This window comes from Diorhabda carinulata, chromosome 6, assembly GCF_026250575.1.
Source record: "Diorhabda carinulata isolate Delta chromosome 6, icDioCari1.1, whole genome shotgun sequence".
Taxonomy (NCBI): domain Eukaryota; kingdom Metazoa; phylum Arthropoda; class Insecta; order Coleoptera; family Chrysomelidae; genus Diorhabda; species Diorhabda carinulata.
In genome coordinates this window covers 16,971,202-16,991,390 of record NC_079465.1, presented here as the reverse complement: position 1 = coordinate 16,991,390, position 20,189 = coordinate 16,971,202, and the positions used below count along the sequence as shown (strand labels likewise).

Genomic DNA, 20,189 nt, shown 5'->3' with positions numbered 1-20,189 from the left:
ATATTTTTTTAAGAAAACTTTATTTTATTTTACTATATTTCACTTACTGTTGTAATATTTTACCTGTCCTCATATTTAATTAATTAATTATTTACATCAACGCGCAAGCTTTGATATAAGTGCTGCCTCTATGTGTAACACTGACAACCATAGCTGTATTGTGTTATGTTGCTTGTGTATGTGTGTGTGGTGTACAGTAAAATGACTGCAAGGGACATTACGTGGTGTGATTTGTTGTGTCTTTTCGTTGTGTAATTGTTATTTTTTCATTTATAATGTCTGTAGTATGAAATTTTTTCACTAAAAATGGGAACAATCCACCTGTTTCATGTAATTTATGTGGTAACACATACAAAACATGAGGAAATACGACAAATTTAGCGACGCATTTGAAAACAAAATATTATAATGCTTTTATTCAAATGTCAACAAATTCAAGATCACTAAAATCTAGAAATGGAACTAAGTATTCTATATTAATTGGTAAATAGATAGATATAATTTATAATACTTTATTTAAATAATAAATAGAACTGACGAAAATAAGGAATACATTAATTTTTTTTAACGTTCGAATAATTCTTTTATTTTTGAATACTCAACGCTCTGAAATAAAAATATTGACATATCGATATTTTTTACGCTGCATGCATCGATATTCTTTGAAAATATCGATACGTATTTATCGATATAATCTTTTCATTTGCCCATCGCTAGAAATGACTTGTTAGAATCACCAGTGACAGAACGTTTGAGGCAATCGCCCACTACGCACATGCTACATTTTTGGCCATCATACTGTGTGATTGGAGTTTAAAAACAAAACAAAACTTGTTGACTACTACAAAGAAGCTGTATAATAAATTTTAACACCGGTATGGACTCATAGTTCTCAAATGGGTCAATTTTCATAAATTCCGGGAAAATAAAACGGTCAACAAATTTCAAATTTGCCTAAAATTTACATACGCAAAATTTTTACCCGAGCTAACCGGTAGCTTTTCTCAGATATGATGATTTCTTTAAAATCTAATACATTATTTTTTTAGCCACCAAAGTTAATACACTATTTAAACTAATTATTAAAAAACCTAAAGATCAAAATGGGGTATGACGGCTCTTTTTGGTATATGAAACAACAAGCGCTTCTAGTCGAATTTTTGCCAATCAAATATCATTTTCCATAATTAACTTTTTTTCGAAATTCTTTATATTAAATTATTGCATAATATAAGCATGACATCGTGCCAGTGAAAGCTCGTATAGATCATCACTATTTTTATAAAGTAAACGTTGGTTCAATAGTGACGATTTTACTAATATGAAGTCACTGACAAAAAAATACTCGATACAAAAATAAACATACAAAGATTGAAATAGATCGACACAACATAGTCTTTTTCCAAGATAAAAATGTTATACAATAGCTCACAACTATTCTTCTAAAACAATTTATGTACATTTTTTCACAATGTGAATCTTCTACAAAATCTAAAACTATTCAACGAGCACCGTTTAATCATGTTTCGTACTGTTTGTTATAATTATTAATATATTCGATAATTCACATGAAAAAATCGATTGAAAATAAATAAGTCACTTATCTAAAAAACTCTAGACTGACTTAAACTGAGTAAAAAGAGGTAGGGGGTTACACTGCTGTGTCCTCAAATTGCTACAGCTATGGCGGAAACTTTTGCTAGAGCTCAATATATTGTTTTATTTGCCTACTCAGTATTTCAAAACATTCATTGACCATCTTCGACTTGATTATTTGTGAGATGGATCGCTATATCTTTTGTCCAATATTTCGTTATCATCCAAAAAGAATTCTTCACACATCTAATTTGAACCTGGATGATTTAATGATTTAAAGCAATCGGATCTTGTTCAATATACATTCATCCCCGTTCCTCTAGCGGTTTTATAATCATCATATAATGTCTGATCGAGTTAAGTATGTCTTTCTAATTCGTCACTCAGTAATATTGAAAAGTCTTTCAAAAAATTAGCTATTTTTGATCAATCATCTATTGGAAATTGTAGGAAAGGTATTTCTACCACAAATTCTTTTCAGAAATTATAAGTCTCTCTTTCCTAAGTTTCCTTTGGCCATGTCTTTCTATGACAGTATTTAGTAGTTACTTCTACTATGACTTCTGCTAATGTTGCACAAATCTTCATTACTCCAATAATGCAAATACATGCTAGTTTCTGCGCTTAACTTAGGTGTTGCAGTTATTACTGGTCTGAAAATAATAGTGTATATCCGTCGCAGTATGCTGAGGCTACATTACCACCTTTTGTCTGCTAATTTGCACGAAATCTTGATGGCTACAAAGGCGAAATAATCTCCAAGTGCTTTTTCCAAAGAACTTTACTATCTTAGTTAAATACGAATACTTCCGGTTTTGTTATCTTGTTATCCTTGTTTGTTATTTTTGAACTAAAAGATTGGAATAAGATTAAAAAATATAATGGAATGGTAAATTAAACCGAGGTGGGATGAATTTTGTTACTGTCGAGAGATTAGATATAGTTAACCAAGACGCGAAGACGATGATTTTTTAAACACATCTCCAAATGAATATTTCTATCGATAAAGGTAATATATTTATGATCTTTGAATAAGTATTAAAAAAAATTGTCTTTGAGTTCATACAAGTGTACAATTATTATGGTATCATATTTTTCTTATTGTTAAAGGTCGCATTAAGGCGTATCTGAGGCTTGTCGGAGAGACGAATTAGTGAAAATTTTGAAGAAAAAATTTCGGCTGAAATTCCAGATTCCAAAACACATACAAGTAGATCATTTTTCATTACTCATCCAGTATGGGTGAAGATCATTCGAGACTACGTGAATTTGAGAAAAAAACATAGAAATCGATAGATTTTGTGTTCAGCTTAGAGGAGGAATAGTAAGAAATAAACCAATTGGGCACAATACAATAGTTAATTTTTCCCAAAAAATAAGAAGAACCGCTACGTGAATTACCAACAACGGTGCAAATGTACTCCACTTAAAAAGGCTGTGAGGATAGAAATCTATGTGACAGAAAGTTATTCTGTCCGAATGTGCGATGTCTTCTGGAGCTGTTGAAAGTCATTTATCGACCAAAGAGAATGAGAGCGGGAAGTAGAGGTGTAGAGGACACTTCCTAACCTTCAATAACGTTGGTAGTGACAGCATTGCATATCGCACACTGAGAACGAGAGGGTCACAACTAAAAAAAATCGATTTTTGAGTTATTGTCATGAGTAGATTCTTCTCTTATAGCTGAATATTTCTGTAGCAACTTCACTTTTCTAGTGTTCGTATACGCCGCGTGAGAACGCAAGTGTCTCAGTAAGAAATTTATTGTTGTATTGTATATTTTTTGAGATGTGACTTTTCTTTTCGATTTTCAGACATGATGCAATGTCATTTTTTTAATTGTGACGTTGCTGTTCTATTTTTCATTTAAGCTGATGTCCCCTTATTAACAATTTTTTGGCACTATTTGTCATATTTCGACATGTGTCTTAAGCTTTTGAAATTGGATTCTACGGCTTTGTTCCTTTTTGCATTGTGAATGAGATTTATATATTATTCAAATGAAGCAATGACATTTTTTGGGTTGTGACAATTTTTATCGTGTTTCTTTGATGTAACTTTGCTATTCTTCTGTCTCAGTTTGGATAATTCAGCCATTTGCTCTTGAAATGACTTATAAAATGAAAATTGGTTTTTATTTGAGATATTTAAGACCATTAAAAACAATGGAAACTTTTAATAAAAATTGTTGCCCTCGACGGAAGAATCAATTCACTGAGATTTAAAAAAAATTCTCGGATTACACACAAATATTTTATTAAAGGTCACACACAAAATAAAGGGACGAAATTCATTCAACAATTGAAAAGGTATTGTAAATACGAAAATCTGGACCAATTTTATTTTAGAATATAACAATACATACAGCTAATTAGAACTTCAAAAAAATCCGTAGCCAATGAACTATTTTTCAATGATTTTTTTTTTATTTTAAAGTTTTGAATTCGAAGCACCTGCTTAACTTCATCAAAGACACGGAAGGGCAACGATTTAGTATTGGAGATGTATCGATTATGAAAATAGAAAGAAATAATCCTTTTTTTATTACAAATATCGCATCAACCGTATTTTATCTATGAATATTTGTTAAATTAAATTTATGATAGAGATCTGTTTAAGATTATTTTTAAGGTAAGTAATATTGTATTTAGGTCACTATCACTATTTACAGCTTCCTTAGCGGCCAGGTCTGCCTCTTCGTTTCCTTTTATTCCAGTGTGTGAGGAGATCCAACAGAATACTATTTTTTTGTTGTTGTCTTGTATATATTGCAGTTGATGCTTGATTTTGATTGCTAAAGGTTTGTGGTGTGAATTTTTTGAATACTTTGGATTGAGCTAAGGGAGCCTGTGAGTATGAGATGATTAGGTTCGTTTGATGAAGCGACAATGTGTGTAGCTCGATATATTGCATATAATTCAGAAGTGAAAGTAGATGGGGCTGGAGGAGCTTTTAGTATATATTTGGAGTTTGGTGTAATGATTGCGATACCCGTACCGTCTTGAGATATTGATGCGTCTGTGTAAATGTGTAGGTACAAAGTTTTTGTACTCATTGAGTATGTTATTTGAGTGTCCTTCGATTAGTGTATTGTGGGTGTGGTGTTTGTCGATAGAGGTGAGCTGGGTAATGAATTTGGTGCTTTCTATTGTCCATGGTGGAGTCTGAGAAGATTCGATAGGAAGGCATTCAGGAATAAAGAAATTTAATTCGCTTAGATATGCTCGAAATCTAGCATAGAAAGGTTTGGGGGTTCTGGGTTTAATTGAAAAAAAAATTGGGTATTTCTAGGAGAAGCAGTTTTGGAGGGTCGGATTGGAAGTATTGGTTTTTAATTTGGCTGCATATGTAAGGCTCAAATATATTCTTCTGTCTCCCAAGGATGGTTCCCCTGATTGGTAGTACAGACTTTCCACTGGTGTTGTTTTGAATGCGCCTGTTATCAAACGTAAGGCTGAGTTGTGAAAGCTGTCGAGTTTTTTCAGAAACGATGTGTTTGCTGTTGAATATACAATTGATCCATAATCTATTTTTGATCAAATAAGTGTTCGGTACAATATTAGTAATATTTGTCGATCTGCACCCCATCCATTGTTCGTTAGCGTTTTCAGTAAGTTTAATCGTTTGTTGCAAGCAAGGAGAAGATTTCTAATATGATAGTTCCAGCTTAGTGTGTGGTCGAATAGTATACCGTGAAAATTTATTGATGTTTCCATTTTTATGTCTTCATTATAAGGTTTCAATACCAGTACGTTTGGTATGTTCTTCTGTCTTGAGAAAAGAATGTAGAGAGTCTTTGTAGATGAAAAAGTAAAACCAGTTTTTTGTGACCACAGTTCTAAGTTATGGATAAACGCCTGACTTTGTGAGAAGAGGTTTTTAATATTTTTTCCTTTACAGTAAAAAAACAAGTCATCTGCGTATAGTCGAGCTTTTACTGGTAACTTTTTCAGGATGTCGTTGATGGCGATGATAAAGAGTGTGGGACTTATGATTGATCTTTGATGTATACCATTATTGAAATATGTTTTTTCGGAGGTGATGCCGTTGGTTTTTACTTTAAATTTTCGATGTCTCAGGAAGTTTTTGATAAAAACCAGGCAGTGACCATGTATGTTGAATTCGTATATTTTTTTTATGATGTAATCATGCCTTGCAATGTCAAAAGCTCGGTTAATGATAAAGAAAATATGTAAACAGCTGTTTTTTAGGGCAAATACGTCGTTGATTTCACTTTCCAAGTCAATTATATTATCCAGGGCTGATCTATGTTGTCTAAATCCGCTTTGTTCCGGTATAATAAGGTTTCGTTTTTCTAGAGTCCAGAGCAATCTATTGTTTATAATTTTTTATAATATAATAGGAATTATTATAGATTCATGCCACTTTTCAGGAAAGTTATGCTGCAGCCAAATAGTATTGAACAGGTTAAGGATGTATTCGTAAGCAATTAAGGGGAGATGTTTCAAGAAGACAACTGGTCCTGGTGACGTTTCCTTCAGGCTTGAAAGAGCTTTATCATATTCTTGGGTGATTATTGGGAAAATTAATGGGTTCGTTTTCATTGAACTGTATCAGTATCTGATCCTTTTCCTTTTTCTTATGGGTAATAACAGTATCATCGTAATTGCATGTGATGGAGCGGTTTTTGTAAGTGGTAGCTAGTATTCAGACTATTTTGGAGTTATCTGTGGTTGTGCGTCCGTCTTTGTGCTGTTTTGCGGAATTTCTTTTATGTTTATGGGGGATACATTCTGGGAGTGAGGTGTTATAGGGGTTTATGATGGGATCTCGGTGTGTGCTTGGGGAGTATTGGCTTCAGTATTTTGGGGCTGCCGGAAAGGTTGGGTGGGGTTTTGTGGTAGTCCAATTATTTGGGGTTCTTCATAAGTTCTTACAGTTTGCTGCAGTATGACCTGGTTTTTTGCATGTAAAACATAGTAGACGGTCTTGGGATAGATAAATTCTGTAGCTGGTGTTCTCGTGTGTGATCATTAGATAATCGGGTACTTGGATTGTGTATGGAGAAATAAAGATTTGTCTTCTGAAGCTGTACATGTGGTTATATTCCAGAATTGTGGAGCTAATTTTGAGGAAAGACATTGGTGAGAGTGTATTGAGACATATTTTGTTAAGTTCATCGATTAGAGCTGAGTGTGGTATGGTGGGGCATACATTTGAGAGTATTAATCTTTAGGGAGGTGTTATAAGCTTTGATAATGACCAGCCCTTTATAAAAGGTCATGAAGCGTTCTACAGTATCTTCATTTGCGAGGTACATGCATATTATATTGTTTGACAGCCTCGATGTGAATAGTATATTTTTTGGACCGATTAGTGCTTCACGTGATATCCTGAATTTTCAGGTTATCAACAGCTGGAAAAACAGTTGCTTAATGTTTTGTAGGAAAATGTCGTTGGCTAAGTGCAGATGAGTATTTTTTCGTAGGGTTTGTATTCTGAGAGCTTCTGTAGTCAGAAGTCCAAAACATTTGTATTTGACATAATTAATTTTAGAAATATTTCCGCTTTGATTCGAGAGTACAGACCTGTTTTGGCACAGGCCACTTCATATCAAGTTGATAAGAGCTGTTTTTTTTGCGAATTCTTCTTCCAAAACGGTGCAAAACTGATAGCACTGTGTGTAACAAATTCACTGTTTTGATATGAATGTATGAAATTCTACTTACAGAAATATGTCGCTGGGTTTAGAATACTTCTAAAAGTTTCTATCTATAGTTTTATATATTTTTATAACTGTGATAACTATCGAAAAAAAGTTATTTTTATAGGAACTGACACTTTTACTGTTAACGTTACGGTTGCCAGAGCCAGACTCCTCAGAAATAATCCTTTTTTGGTGCATTTTAATACAAAAATTTAGCTACTATTGACGATTCTATAAAATTTTTTTTTGTCCTCCACCAAACAGGACCAGCTAAATAAATCAATATACTTGAAATAATGGACACCAGTGCCAGCATACAAGTCACCACCGGCAATCTCTTTCAACAAAAAAAATATCTCATGTCCTTATTTGAGAAGAATTACATTCCGCACACCTATTTTGACTTTTATGAAAAGTTACCAATAAAAGAGGAAATTAAGACTAAAAAAATTATTTTGCTAATTTTTTTATAATACTATTATTTTATTTATTTGTATCATATTGTATATATATTTTTATAAAATAGTTTGATCAATTAGATGTTCCTAAAATGTGATATAGATTATGTTAATGTATTTTTTAATAATATTACACGATGTATAACTAAGAATAATTTGTAATAAGCACTAAGTTACTTGACCACATTTTATTCATCTACCTTTTACATTCAACTATATTTAAGAAGTATAAAATTTGGAGAATCAATACTGATTTAAAGAAATTTTTCAATGAATTTGTATTTATCAAATAGTAATAACTCAAACAAAAAATGGAGTTGCATCGTCACAAGTCAAAATATTTTTTATACAATTTTTTTAAATAATATTCTAAACTCAAATAAATGGCAGGATTATTGTTGCACGCAAAAAAAATTCAGAGGATATCAATTACAAAATCGTCAGATTCTTGCTGTTTATAATATACTGAACTTGCCCGCAAATCAAGTTTTTTGAGTTGTGACCCTCTCGCTCTCAGTATGCGATATATAAAAAATATTGCACGTCAAGAGTAAGTATAACGTTTGAAAAATATTACCATACTTTGAAAATGATTCGATAATTGAGAAAAAGTAGAAATATTATAACATGCTGCTCGGCTTATTCCTTTACTGTGCATTGTGATTTTGTACTCACCATTTGCCCTATATCCCTATGTCGGGTCATCACGTTCATTGTTGTTCGGAAACTGATCTAATCAATCAAGTTCTAGTGATAGGATATGATCATTTCTACTATAGTATACAAAAGTGAAAATTCCATCAGGTTGTTCAAACAGGCCGTTTCATTTGTCTACTGTTTGTTGAAATTTAAAAATTATTCATTCCCCTTAAATGGCTGTCTACAATTAAAACTTTCGCGCAAAATCCGTATGAATTTAAATCGTCAATAACTGCTCAATATCAATTATTAAACATCTAGAATCTATTATATAACTGGATGAATATCATGGAAAGATTGGTTCTGGGCTAGGATCCACAATCAGCTGATAGATGATCTGCTTGAACTCAGATCATAGTTTCCAATGAGCCTTTTAGTAATCCATAGGTAATGTAATAGTTGTTGATATAATTACACAAAATTTACGTCGTGGTTTTACTTTATTTTTCGAAAATAACCTTTATCGTACATCATAATCATCGCAGAAAGCGAAAGTGTCAACAAACGGAAATTAATACATATTTCATTTAAAAATTAGTACATACTCGTAAAATATCATTTTTCTACTACCGCGCGTAAAGTACGTACTTTAGACACACTTTCGAGTACGTGAAACTTTACGCACTAGTGCGTAAAGAAATATACTTTAAGCAGTAGTGTTTAAAAAAATGTATTACTTAGGTCTCCGTAGTCAAGTGGCTAGAGTACGAGATTTACATGAGGAAGGTCCCAGGTTTAAGTCGCGCTGATGCCATTTTTTATTTTTCTCCTTATGTAGTGATAATTATTTTCAGGTGACATTTATACATGTTATTTTGTTCTAATCTTGATTAAACTGTCAAAAATATTAATAAATATATGAAATATTTTATGAGGAAAATTATCATTTAAATTCTGTATTTTGATGAAATTTTCGCTAGTAGAAAAAATATTATATGCAATTCGTGTGTGAAGTCATTTTTCGATTCGGCTTTTTCACACATAAATATCTATTTTCTATTGAGAATAACGGAAAACATAAATAATTCCACAAAGTAATATCTGTATAATATTTAAATTTAATGTTATATTCTTACCTTGTAATAAGTATATGGTAGCTTGATATTCCGCCAATTTTTCGTCAATGTAATCCTGTGATTGATTAGCGATGATTTCGGCAGTTGTTGGTCCAGATTCTTCATCCTCTTCGGGATCATAATTGTGCGGTAATGGCGGGGGCTCGAGGGGTACACCAACATATTCGAAATCGCGATTTGGTGGTCCGAAGGAATAATCAGGAGTGGTAGAATAGGATTGAGGTCCGCTCCTAAAATGATCAGGGGAGTAAGATTGGATTCCACTAAAATGATCCGGGGAATAAGGCTGGATCCCCTTAAAATATGGAGAGTCTAATGGGGAAGCGCACCTGGTTGGAGCTGGAGAAGGCTGAAAAGACATTTATAAATTAGATGTGTGTATGTAGTTAATTTATCTTACATTTAGTAGTGTGTGTGTGTGATTTCAAGGGAGAATTATTTACTGTTATACCAGAAAATCCAGTAGTTTATAGCAAATAGAAAATTATGTCGCTACCCTGAACGGCTTAAGCCCAATAGCAGAATAGCTCATTGAAAAATTCTCATTTGGATAAAATGTGCAAGATTTTTTTGTTTTAAGTAGAGTTTTCGTTATTAATTTTTTCCAAAAAAACCTTGTTAGCTTTAGTATGAAATTAAGTTTTCTACAAAAATATCTCTTTGGTCGAACCACCAATTTCGAAGTTATAGCCCATCAAAGAATCATATTTAAAAAAAATGCGCAGTAAGTTCTATTCAATTTTCAATGAATATACTTATTAGAAACATATACGGCTTAATATTATTTTGCCAAAACCATTGAGACATAAAAAAATTTGAATCAACGCCCAGCTGTTAACTAGAAACATTTGAATTGAACAAAAAAATTAGTAAAGTTACTAACGATATTAAAGAATGTGACTGATTAGCAGCTAATACTTCCAGTAATTTATAACACAAATAATATACAGGGTGTTCCACGATGAGTTAAAACTATCTGTATATGGCAAAATACTCATAGTAAAATCATGAAAATTTCTATGTTTGAATTTTCGGATACGATCTTTTTAACTAAAATATTTTAAAAGATGGTCTACTTTAGTTACTGTCGACTTCTGCCGAAAGTCGACTGTAACTTTTTTATTTTGAATAGAATACCCTGTATATTAATACTTTTTTGAAATCTATGTAGAATTATAGTATACTTTTGCCTGAAAACTTTTTTCTAAAAATACATACTTTTTGAGTTATCAATTTTTTTGTTGCAGACCCTTATAAATTATTTTTTTACGAGAATACCCTTAAAGATATGAAAATGGTTTTTATTCGATTGCTTTTAGCAGGGTCAGACGTATTTGAATCTATGTTATTAAATTGAGAACGACTCATTTTAACGATTTTCGAAAGTATCAACAATTGACTAATGACAGTTAAATAAGAGTCATTTATCACAAAGCCTACTAAAAATATGCAGAAAAAATTAAATACTTGTTAAAAAATACAATAATAATTTAAAACCTCAAATATCTCGGAAACGACTAAAAGTTGGAATAGGATTAGTAAATACAATTTAATTTGATTTTTTTACAGACCTTGACAAGATAAAGAAAAATACTTTTTTATTTCTTGGTGCTTGTATCAACGGGTCAAAATAAAATTTAGACCACACCTGCATCTCTAAAAATTTACAGAAAATATGTAATATCTGGATAACGGTAAGGTTTAGGTATAGGAAAGTATATATGAATTTGCCTTATTCTTTACCCCTGAATGCATTAAAATAGAAAAAATTTGGCTAGTTCTATTAAAAAAAATATTTGACTATTTCTACTAATTTTTTTTATAAATCCGCCGTAAAATGGAACATTTTGAGACCAAGATCATTAAAATCCATCCATTTTTCGATTTTCTAGAGCCAAAAAACCAGGTGACCGTGAAAGTGTATAATTACCCTAAAATTTTATGTAGATTTCAAAAATGTATAAATATACAGGGTGTTCAATTAAAAATAACAAAGTAACAATCGACTTCCGGCTATACTCCATCTTGGAAAATATTTTAGTTAAAAAGATCGTATATTAAAATTCAAACATTTTCATGATTTTACTATGAGTATTTTGCCATATACAGATAGTTTTAACTCGTCTTGGGACACCCTGTATACTGGCCAGAACCTCATGGAACACTCTGTATACTGAACGAGAATATAATAACACAGAAAGATGTAGAAAAACGGAGACTCTGGCGAAAAAAGATTGTAGCGGAATTTAGGAAAATACCGAAACGCGTCGATATTTTTCCAAAAGTGTACAGACATCTGTCATTTTCAAACCTCCAATGACAGTAACAGTACAGACAGTTTTCAATATTTTGACAAAAAAATGTATCTACAATTTCGTTTATATTTTATTTATTACATGTGTAATCTTGTTGCAACTAGTAAGAACTGAAAAAATTCATTAGTGAATTACGAAATTATATTATTCATATTTCAGGTTATGCTTCAGTACAAACATCTCTGGAAATGTTGAATGTTATAATATTTTTTACGGAAACTGATAAAATACCTTCTTGCAATGACGGTATACGTTTTTTAGAAATGCACGAAATGGCCAGAGTTAAGGTATTTGAATTATAGTTTTAACAGCACTGAAAGAAACTTTCAAAAAGTTTGTGATTATCTATACTTAAGTGCATAGAAATCGGCTGTTTGAAAGACAATTTAATATGCTTTAATGTTAGTATAAATCTATGAAAACTTCCTATGTTTAACATAGTGAACATTAATATAAAAAGGGTTATTGACAAATTAAAACTCAATACTTAATTTCTTAATAATGATTAGGATCTCTTGTCCTAATCATCTCTCATACGATTAGGCTTAGATTTATCAAATTAGCTATTGTTTCTTAGGGAATGTCCTCTTCTACTGCAACAATAATCTCTGAGATCGAGTTTGGGGTAAGAAGTCTACCTCGAATTCTCCTTCTTAGCTCATTCCATAAATGTTGTATCTGATTCAAGTCAGGACTGTATGCTGGCCACTCCATAACCCGAAAATCGACTCCTGCAATGTAACCTTGCACAATTCTGGTAGTGCGCCGCGGCCTGCATTGTTATATATCAAGGTAAATCACTCTCTGGATATTCTTCTTCGGTCGCTACCATAAAGGCATATTCTGGTCTCATCTGAAAACAGAACAGATCCCCATTGTTTTAAAGTCCAATTCAGATGAACCTGTGCAGAGCGCGTGCGTGCTTGCCGAGTAGCTGGAGTAAGTTTTGGACTAATCGTAGGTGTTTTAAGGGTCAGGTTATTTTCCTGCAGTCTACGTCTTACTGTCCATTAACTAATAGGTCCCTCCTCGCACCTCACGGAGCTGTCGTTGCAATTGAACGGCATTAAGGTGACGATTTCTTAATGTTGTTGACAAAATAAAGCGGTCATCACAAACAGTTGTAAATCGTCTTCTGTCTATTCCAGGTCAAATACGAAAGAATTCAGTCTCCTCATAATGCTGCACGGGTCATATCCAGTTGTCTACTACAGTTTGTAGACCAAATAGTCTAGTGATCACAGCTCGTGACCTACGAAAATTAGTTATGTCCCTGATTTTCTGGATTTAGGTAGTACTCAAGGTGCTTAATCGATAAAGTGAAAGTTATCATCAAAATTTTGGCCGCTAAGCGATATATTTTTGTTTAAATTTTCAAAATTCCGAATTTCGCAAATAACTCGAAATTTATGCCAAATTTAGGAAAAAGTAAGGGGGTCAAAAATGTAGTTTAAGAAATTTGTAATTTGTTTGTAATTCTTTGTAGTTTTTCCCTAAGAGCTGTCATTTCTTTATAAAATGCGCTCAAACTTCGGGGTCGCAAAAAGTTTTCGCGCCACGTAGGTTCTGAGGGAATTTACGTCCCCGGCTGAAGAAGAAACTGCTGTATCTCCTCAAAAACTGAACATTTCGGTACTAAAAGAAAGTGCATTTTACTCGTTAACGTCTCTACGTTTCATCTGCACCTACAAAAAAATTCAGACTTGTAAAATTTTCTTGGAAAACAACACGAACGGTATTTTTTGCTGGTTGCCTGGGTGAACCTAAAACAAATGTGCCTGTGAGTCTGCTACGACCTCAGCAAACCCTTGTTTGAGGTCGTCAATTAGACTATTACCTTTAAAATGAGACCAATTATACCTTTGAACTCACTATGTGATAGGAAAAAAACTACATTTATGAATGTTAGATTTTTTCATAGCTGACAAGTTTGGTTACTTTTTTACAAGTTGTTGAATACAAGCCATTTTCGCAAAATACTGTTTATAGTGCAGTCATTGAAGTATTATTGCTCCGAAAATGATCTGAGCGACGCACCCACCCTGGGGGTGGTTGCCACCCCTTCTCGGTGATGTGAATTTTTTTTTTCAAAATAACCTGTGATATCGATAGAAGGCCTAATTTTGAGAAAAAAAATGTTCCATAAAGTTTTTCAAAAAACCCAATACTTTTCATGTTATTGATAATTGAAAATTCGGAATTTTTTCAGTTTTTTGCAATATTTCCAAAAATATGCATTTGAACGAAAATTTTATGATAAAAAAATGAAAAAGCCGTTTTTTATTTTGTCTGAAATTTAAACGATGTGTTCAATGCCATCTAGAGGGAGCAGATACATTTTATGTATTCTAATGAAATAGGATTTTGTAGTGTTTGAAATAAGCTTTAAAATGAGCACTGTGAAAAGTATGCATATTTGCACGTAAAATCAATGCACTGTAATGCAAATAAGAGGAACATCTAATGGTTTTTTTTTTAGATCGATGGGTTTCATAAGTGACATTTCCACTAAAACTAAAATTAATCGTATTCCGTCTAAAATTAACTTTAATATAAAGAGTTTGATGGACTCTAGCAGTTGGGCTGCATTTTTTCAAAAAAATCATGATTTTAAAAAAAAACATTTTCGAATTTTTAAGAAAACCACCTTCTTTTTATAATCTCAAAAATTATGAAAGACACGTATAAAAGTATAATGATGAAAAATGTAAGTTTTTTCTGAGAAAAAATTTCTGTCACACAAAAATTGACAGAGATATGATTGTTTAAAGTGCGCCCGGCAGCTCAATAACAGTCTCTCTCGAGCCCTTTGACCCTTCACCGTTTTAAAATAAAAGGTTTTTCACTATATATTGTACTGAAAAAAGTTGTAGCTCTTTTAATTACCTTTGGAATTGTTTTTTAAAAGTTTTTATAGCATCAAAATTGAAGGAGTTATGGTCCAAAAAATAAATTAAGACTATGGGTTTTCTATAGTTTTTTATGCCTTGTCATGCTCTTGTTGCAAAATTCTTTAAATTGTATTACTAATTCAATCTAGTACAGTTTTAGACAACTTTTAAAATTTTATTCAATAAATGGTGATTTCTTACACTATAATTAAATTATTTTTAAATGTGTAACCATATATATTTACTGTTTTAATTTAGGGGTAGTTTTAAGTTTTGAATAGCTTGAGAAGGGTTGTTTTGAAGGGTCAAAAGGGCGTTAAAAATTCGATAATCAAGATAGTGAACATAAAATATTATTTACTCTATAATTAAATCTTTTTATCATACCAAAGTAATTTTTTATGATTTTTTCAATTTAGGGGTTGTTTGCAGGGATTATAAGGTTTTCAAGGGGTTGAAAATGATTTTGTTATGAACTAATTGTGTTAGAAAACACTTTACAATTTTACCCCTTAATATTAAACACATTTTCTAGCGATAAAATGGCTCAATATCAATTTTTCTATTTAGGGGTTGTTTACACCCTCAAAAATAATCGGCGGAGCTCAGATCATTTTCACATTTGAAGTTAAGGGTAAGATGAACCACAGTAAAAAAATTCGGAGCAATAACGCTTCAATGACAATTATACATTTTTCTCAAAACAACCTATTTATCGAACGTTGTCTTGAGATTAATATACTCTGTTTCAAAATATCATTAGAATAAATAAACTTTTCCATACTTTATTTTTATTATACGACAGTAAAAAATATGTCGTAACGTAATTTCAGCGTGGATATGAAACGAAGTATTCAAATAGAAATTTATTTCGAAGAAATCCTCAAACCTGCAAGGAACTTCTTGAACGAAGTCTTGAATCTTTGGTTCGTTTCAGTGAAAATGCTCTAGGGATGAAAACTGCTGGTGAGTGATCGATGAAAAAGCGTTCTACGTCTTCCAACACGTCCTTTCTATCATTTCAGTACGCACAATCACATTCTTTCTTTCGCACCTATATCTTATTCTAGATCTTTCATTCTTCTTTTCTCCTCCCAAGTTCTAGCAACGGGGTGTGATCATTAAGTAGCTTACAATTCATTATACTCCCAAAACGCTACAGTCCAAAAAATGCAAAAAGACCAAAAGCCAAAATGATATCAATAAATCAGGATCGTTACTTTCTGTCTCTTTTTTTCCTTTTGGAACTATTGTAATGGAAAGTATTTGGATTGTCTCCGGCAATTACGAGTGAAATTCTGAAACATCGGAAAGAATCTCCACATATGATCGGTATCACTACACAAAGCACACCTGCATATGATATGTAGGCGGTTGTTTCAACTCTTCCGGAAATCCAGTCCTTTGTTATTGACTAAATCTATTACTAAATTATTTTTCGTAGAGTAGAAATAGCTTGTGACACACTCCGCATTATGGTGAAATTTATTTTACATAATCACAAACTCACTTTTTTCCATTTTTCTGCTTAAATAACTCGAATATTTTTAGTTGTTAAGACAGAATGTCATCATTTCGTCGCGGCATCTTCAAATAATAACCAATACGAGAACTCTTTTCAATATGACCAGACACCGACTTCGTATAAAGCAAAACGTAAAAAGATAAATGAAAACAATGGAAACCTCATATTAAGTCCCGAGCATACTGAAGTGTTTAAAATACGAGTAAAGAGAAACATCAGCGGAGGCGAGGAATTTCAAAATCCTGAAAATAGGAAAGCGAAGAAATCTGACTGGGATGTCTTAGATATTATGTCGCATGTGAGATTTTCATTCTTTGGAAATCTGTTTGACAATGGTATGTATTTAAACAATTTGAACAGTTTACTTCTATTACTATTTTAAATTTTATGGATGACATACTTTTAAACACAAATAACGAACAGGGAAGAACAACAAGGTTTCAGACGAAATAAATCCACGACCGACGTCATATTCATTATTAATTAACTAAAAGAAAAATCGATCGAATTTAATACACCAGCGCATGTCTGTCTTATCGATTTGACCAAAGCATTTGATAGAGTCCGCCTCTCCGACATCATAAATATACTGATATCGAAAGAAACCCCAGACACCATCATTAGAACAATCCGCAGTCTCGATACGAACAACACGACCAAAGTAAAGGCAGGAGACAATTATACGAAAGAGATACCAACACTAGGAGGTATCAGGTAGGGCGACAGCCTCGGCCCATTTCTGTTCAATCTCTTAATGGACAGAATTATAGATAAAGTATCATCACTAAATAAAAAACGAAAATCATAACCTTTGCTAAAGAACCCGTACAATGTAAGCTGGTAGTTCAAGACAAAATCATCGATAAATTGTAGTACTACAACTTCCACCATCCGTAAGCTACAGTCAAGATAAATCGTAGCACTACAATTTCCGCCTTTAAGCTACAGGCGAGACAAATAGTAGTACTACGACTCCCGCCTGTAAGCTACAGTCAAAATAAATCGTAGTACTACAACTACCGTCTTTAAGCTACAATCGAGATAAATTGTAGTACTACATCTTCCGCCTGTAAGCTGCAGTCCAGGAAAATCGAAGTACCACAACTTACGCCCTTAAGCTACAGTCGAGATAAATCGTAGTACTACGAGTCCCGCCTTTAAGCTACTGTCATGATAAATCGTAGTACTACAACTTCCTCCTGTAAGCTACAATCGAGATAAATTGTAGTACTACGACTCCCGCCATTAAGCTACAGTCGAGATAAATCTTAGTACTACAACTTCCGCCTGTAAGCTACAGTCGAGATAAATCGTAGTACGATTAATCCCGCGTTTAATGTGTTTTAATATCCCGCGCTTAATATGTTTTAATACAGGCCCTACTTATTTCCTGCATTTTTAGAAAAAAAGATGTTGTCCGAAGAAGAAAACGACGTATTAACCAATTTGAACGAAAATTATCCAGATTTGTCTTCATTATTCGAAACTGTGAGATCGACGTTGGATAATCTTCAAGAAACACCTTGCAATGGGTTCCTTATGGTCGTATTCGGGGGACATTTACACGAAATAAGTGATATTCATAGCCCTTTGACTCAAAGTTTGAAGCATGTTATTGAAGTAACTGATCCGGAAAATACTTTAATCGTGGTTACTTCTGCCTGTCCCGAAATTAAAAGGAATGAACATAATATTATTGAGATTAAAGAGGGTGTGAAGATGGTACAGAATCTCACGATGCTACCTGTATATGCCAGAGGTAAGTCCACAAAAGCAGTTGAACAAACAAATAGTTTGATTTGAACGCATCAAACGATTGATTTTACTTATTTTTTTCGAACACATCTGACATGTCCAATTATTCCAAAAAGCAGGCGACCATTTGCTTCGAAATGCTTCCTTCCTACGCGAACTTTTGTTGAATGTGGCTCGTCTTGAGTATGCCTCCATCTCACCTTATGTCAAATGACGATCTTGCAATATCAGTTTACGCACAGCAACGATGTTTTCTGGCTCAACAGTTGATTTTGGACGACCTTCACGAAATGGCAATGTCAGGATTTCACATATCCACATCAGTGTTGCTATCTCAGAACTTAAGTAGCAACCCCTGTATTCTACGAAGATATCCATTGAAGAATGTAGAATTAACTTTACATTAGTTATAAAAGATGTTAATGCAAGATTGTAAAACAGAATAACCAACATTGAAAACGATACGATAAGACTACATATTACTTATATAGGTAATAATGAAAGACATGAATGAAATGAAACAGTTTTTGACAGTTCTTTTATGACATATGACGGTTTGTTGTTGTAAAAGATAGTCTCAAAAGACAATTGGCGGATTGTTTTGGCTAAAAACAGACAAAAAATGATTTCTTTTTAATGAAAACAAAGTTCAGTATCTTCAAGAATATCTGAAGAATAATGACGATTTGTTTTTGAATAAAACAGTCTCTAAAGAAAATTGTCGGTTTGTTGTTGTTAGAGCCAGTTTCTTAAGACAAATGTCAGTTTGCTTTTGTTGAAGATGAAATTTGGTTTCTTTAAGATGATCTCCAAAGACAAATGGTAGTTAACTAAGAACCTCATTATTACTTACAGCAGCATCGGTTATTACATTTGGTTTCATTAATCTGACTGGCGTACTCGAGAAATATCAAACTATTAATAACGCAGTATTAGTACACAAACAAAATAATTAGGAAAGTAGATAAAGATATTTATGGTTTAATACAGTCGAACTGATTATGAGATGAATAATAAATAATTGAAAATGATACCTTAATGGGGTTAAAGTTGAAATACAAAAATTTATTATGATGATGAGGTAGTAATAAATAACTAATTGATAATGGTGCGCCACTGCGAGAAGGGCAACCTGAAAAAACGTCATGTTCAATTCTAATTGGTTGAGAAACCGTGTAACTAGCGCCCTATATGAGATTCAGATATAAAAACATTTAAGGGATGTATCAGGTTCCAGATTCTTAGAAAATGTGTATTTTAAATACGGATGGCGAATTTTTCATTAAACAAACCTTAATTAATTTCCAGTTTCCTAAAATTTCCTAAAATAAAAGTACCTTGAAGAGGAAAGTAAAAACGTATCTTTCATTACTTGATAGAATATTCTTCCCATTTCAGGACCTAAAAGTGAATGTTTGACACAATGCACAGTATTATATGACGTCCCATTAAGTGTGAAAAATATACTGGAAGAAATTTCTCCTGCGTTTAAAAGAACTTGAGTAAGTATTTTATGGCATATAATATTGTAATAATAAAATCAGTAATACATTATATCGTGAACTTTCATTATAACAAATTATACTTATCATACTATAGATCAGAGTCTCCCAAACTTATTTTGTCTACTGCCCGCTTTTTTTAAGTTGTAGCGTCCCCCATTTTTTAACTATTTAAAAACCACCATACTGAGATTCCAATGAAATAAATTAATGTGAGCTATTTAAGCAGACATTAAACATTTATTCTAAACGAGACTTTTTATTATAACCCCCAAAAGTTTACTTGAGACCTGGGATCTAGCTGGCTATACCTGCCAACAGGTATAGCCAGACAGAATATGTTTTATTTAAAATAACACAAACGAGCTGAAACTTGCAGCCATCAATCACATTACTCATCGACTTTTATATAAAAAATAATGCAAAGTATCAATATGATGCTGTTTAATAAATTTATTGATATCGGATTCCAATTAAGTCAACAACAGCCGCAGTTGCAACTTTCGGTAACATGCAAACGATATTTCTTTTTTAGTAATCGGCGTTGCCACAGCATTAAAGCCATATTCATACAAATATGACTATGGGTATGGTATCAAGAATCCTGGATACAATTGCGCTATAAGTTTTTGTACACAAAATTGTTGATAACCATTTTTGAACTCATTCGTTGTCAATTCTATAAATTGATGTTATATTACTGT

General features: G+C 32.5%; 2 protein-coding genes across 2 annotated transcripts in view; one reads left to right on the top strand and one right to left on the bottom strand.

Moving 5' to 3' along the window:
• The first annotated feature begins 399 nt into the window (after positions 1–399).
• LOC130895724 (uncharacterized) lies at positions 400–20,113 on the top strand. The gene is made up of 7 exons (XM_057803228.1): positions 400–483; positions 11,972–12,099; positions 15,537–15,669; positions 16,255–16,563; positions 17,631–17,987; positions 19,382–19,485; positions 20,021–20,113. Exons 1-6 carry the CDS (start codon positions 423–425, stop codon positions 19,483–19,485), a joined length of 1,092 nt encoding a protein of 363 aa, XP_057659211.1. The 5' UTR covers positions 400–422; the 3' UTR covers positions 20,021–20,113.
• Positions 7,840–20,189, bottom strand: part of LOC130895726 (uncharacterized) — a 44,386-nt gene continuing 32,036 nt past the window's right edge. Inside the window, exon 3 of the mRNA XM_057803232.1 lies at positions 7,840–9,846. Within this exon, the coding sequence (XP_057659215.1) occupies positions 9,418–9,846 (429 nt within the window). The 3' untranslated portion in view covers positions 7,840–9,417. The remainder of the gene's footprint in view (positions 9,847–20,189) is intronic.

What these genes read in the sequence shown, in the direction of transcription:
- LOC130895724 (XM_057803228.1), top strand. Translation starts at nt 423, where the DNA reads ATGTCAACAAATTCAAGATCACTAAAATCTAGAAATGGAACTAAGTAT. An exon ending in ACGAAATGGCCAGAGTTAAG is followed by an intron (nt 12,100 to 15,536) that starts GTATTTGAATTA and finishes ACGTAATTTCAG; the next exon opens with CGTGGATATGAAACGAAGTA. An exon ending in GCTACCTGTATATGCCAGAG is followed by an intron (nt 17,988 to 19,381) that starts GTAAGTCCACAA and finishes TTCCCATTTCAG; the next exon opens with GACCTAAAAGTGAATGTTTG.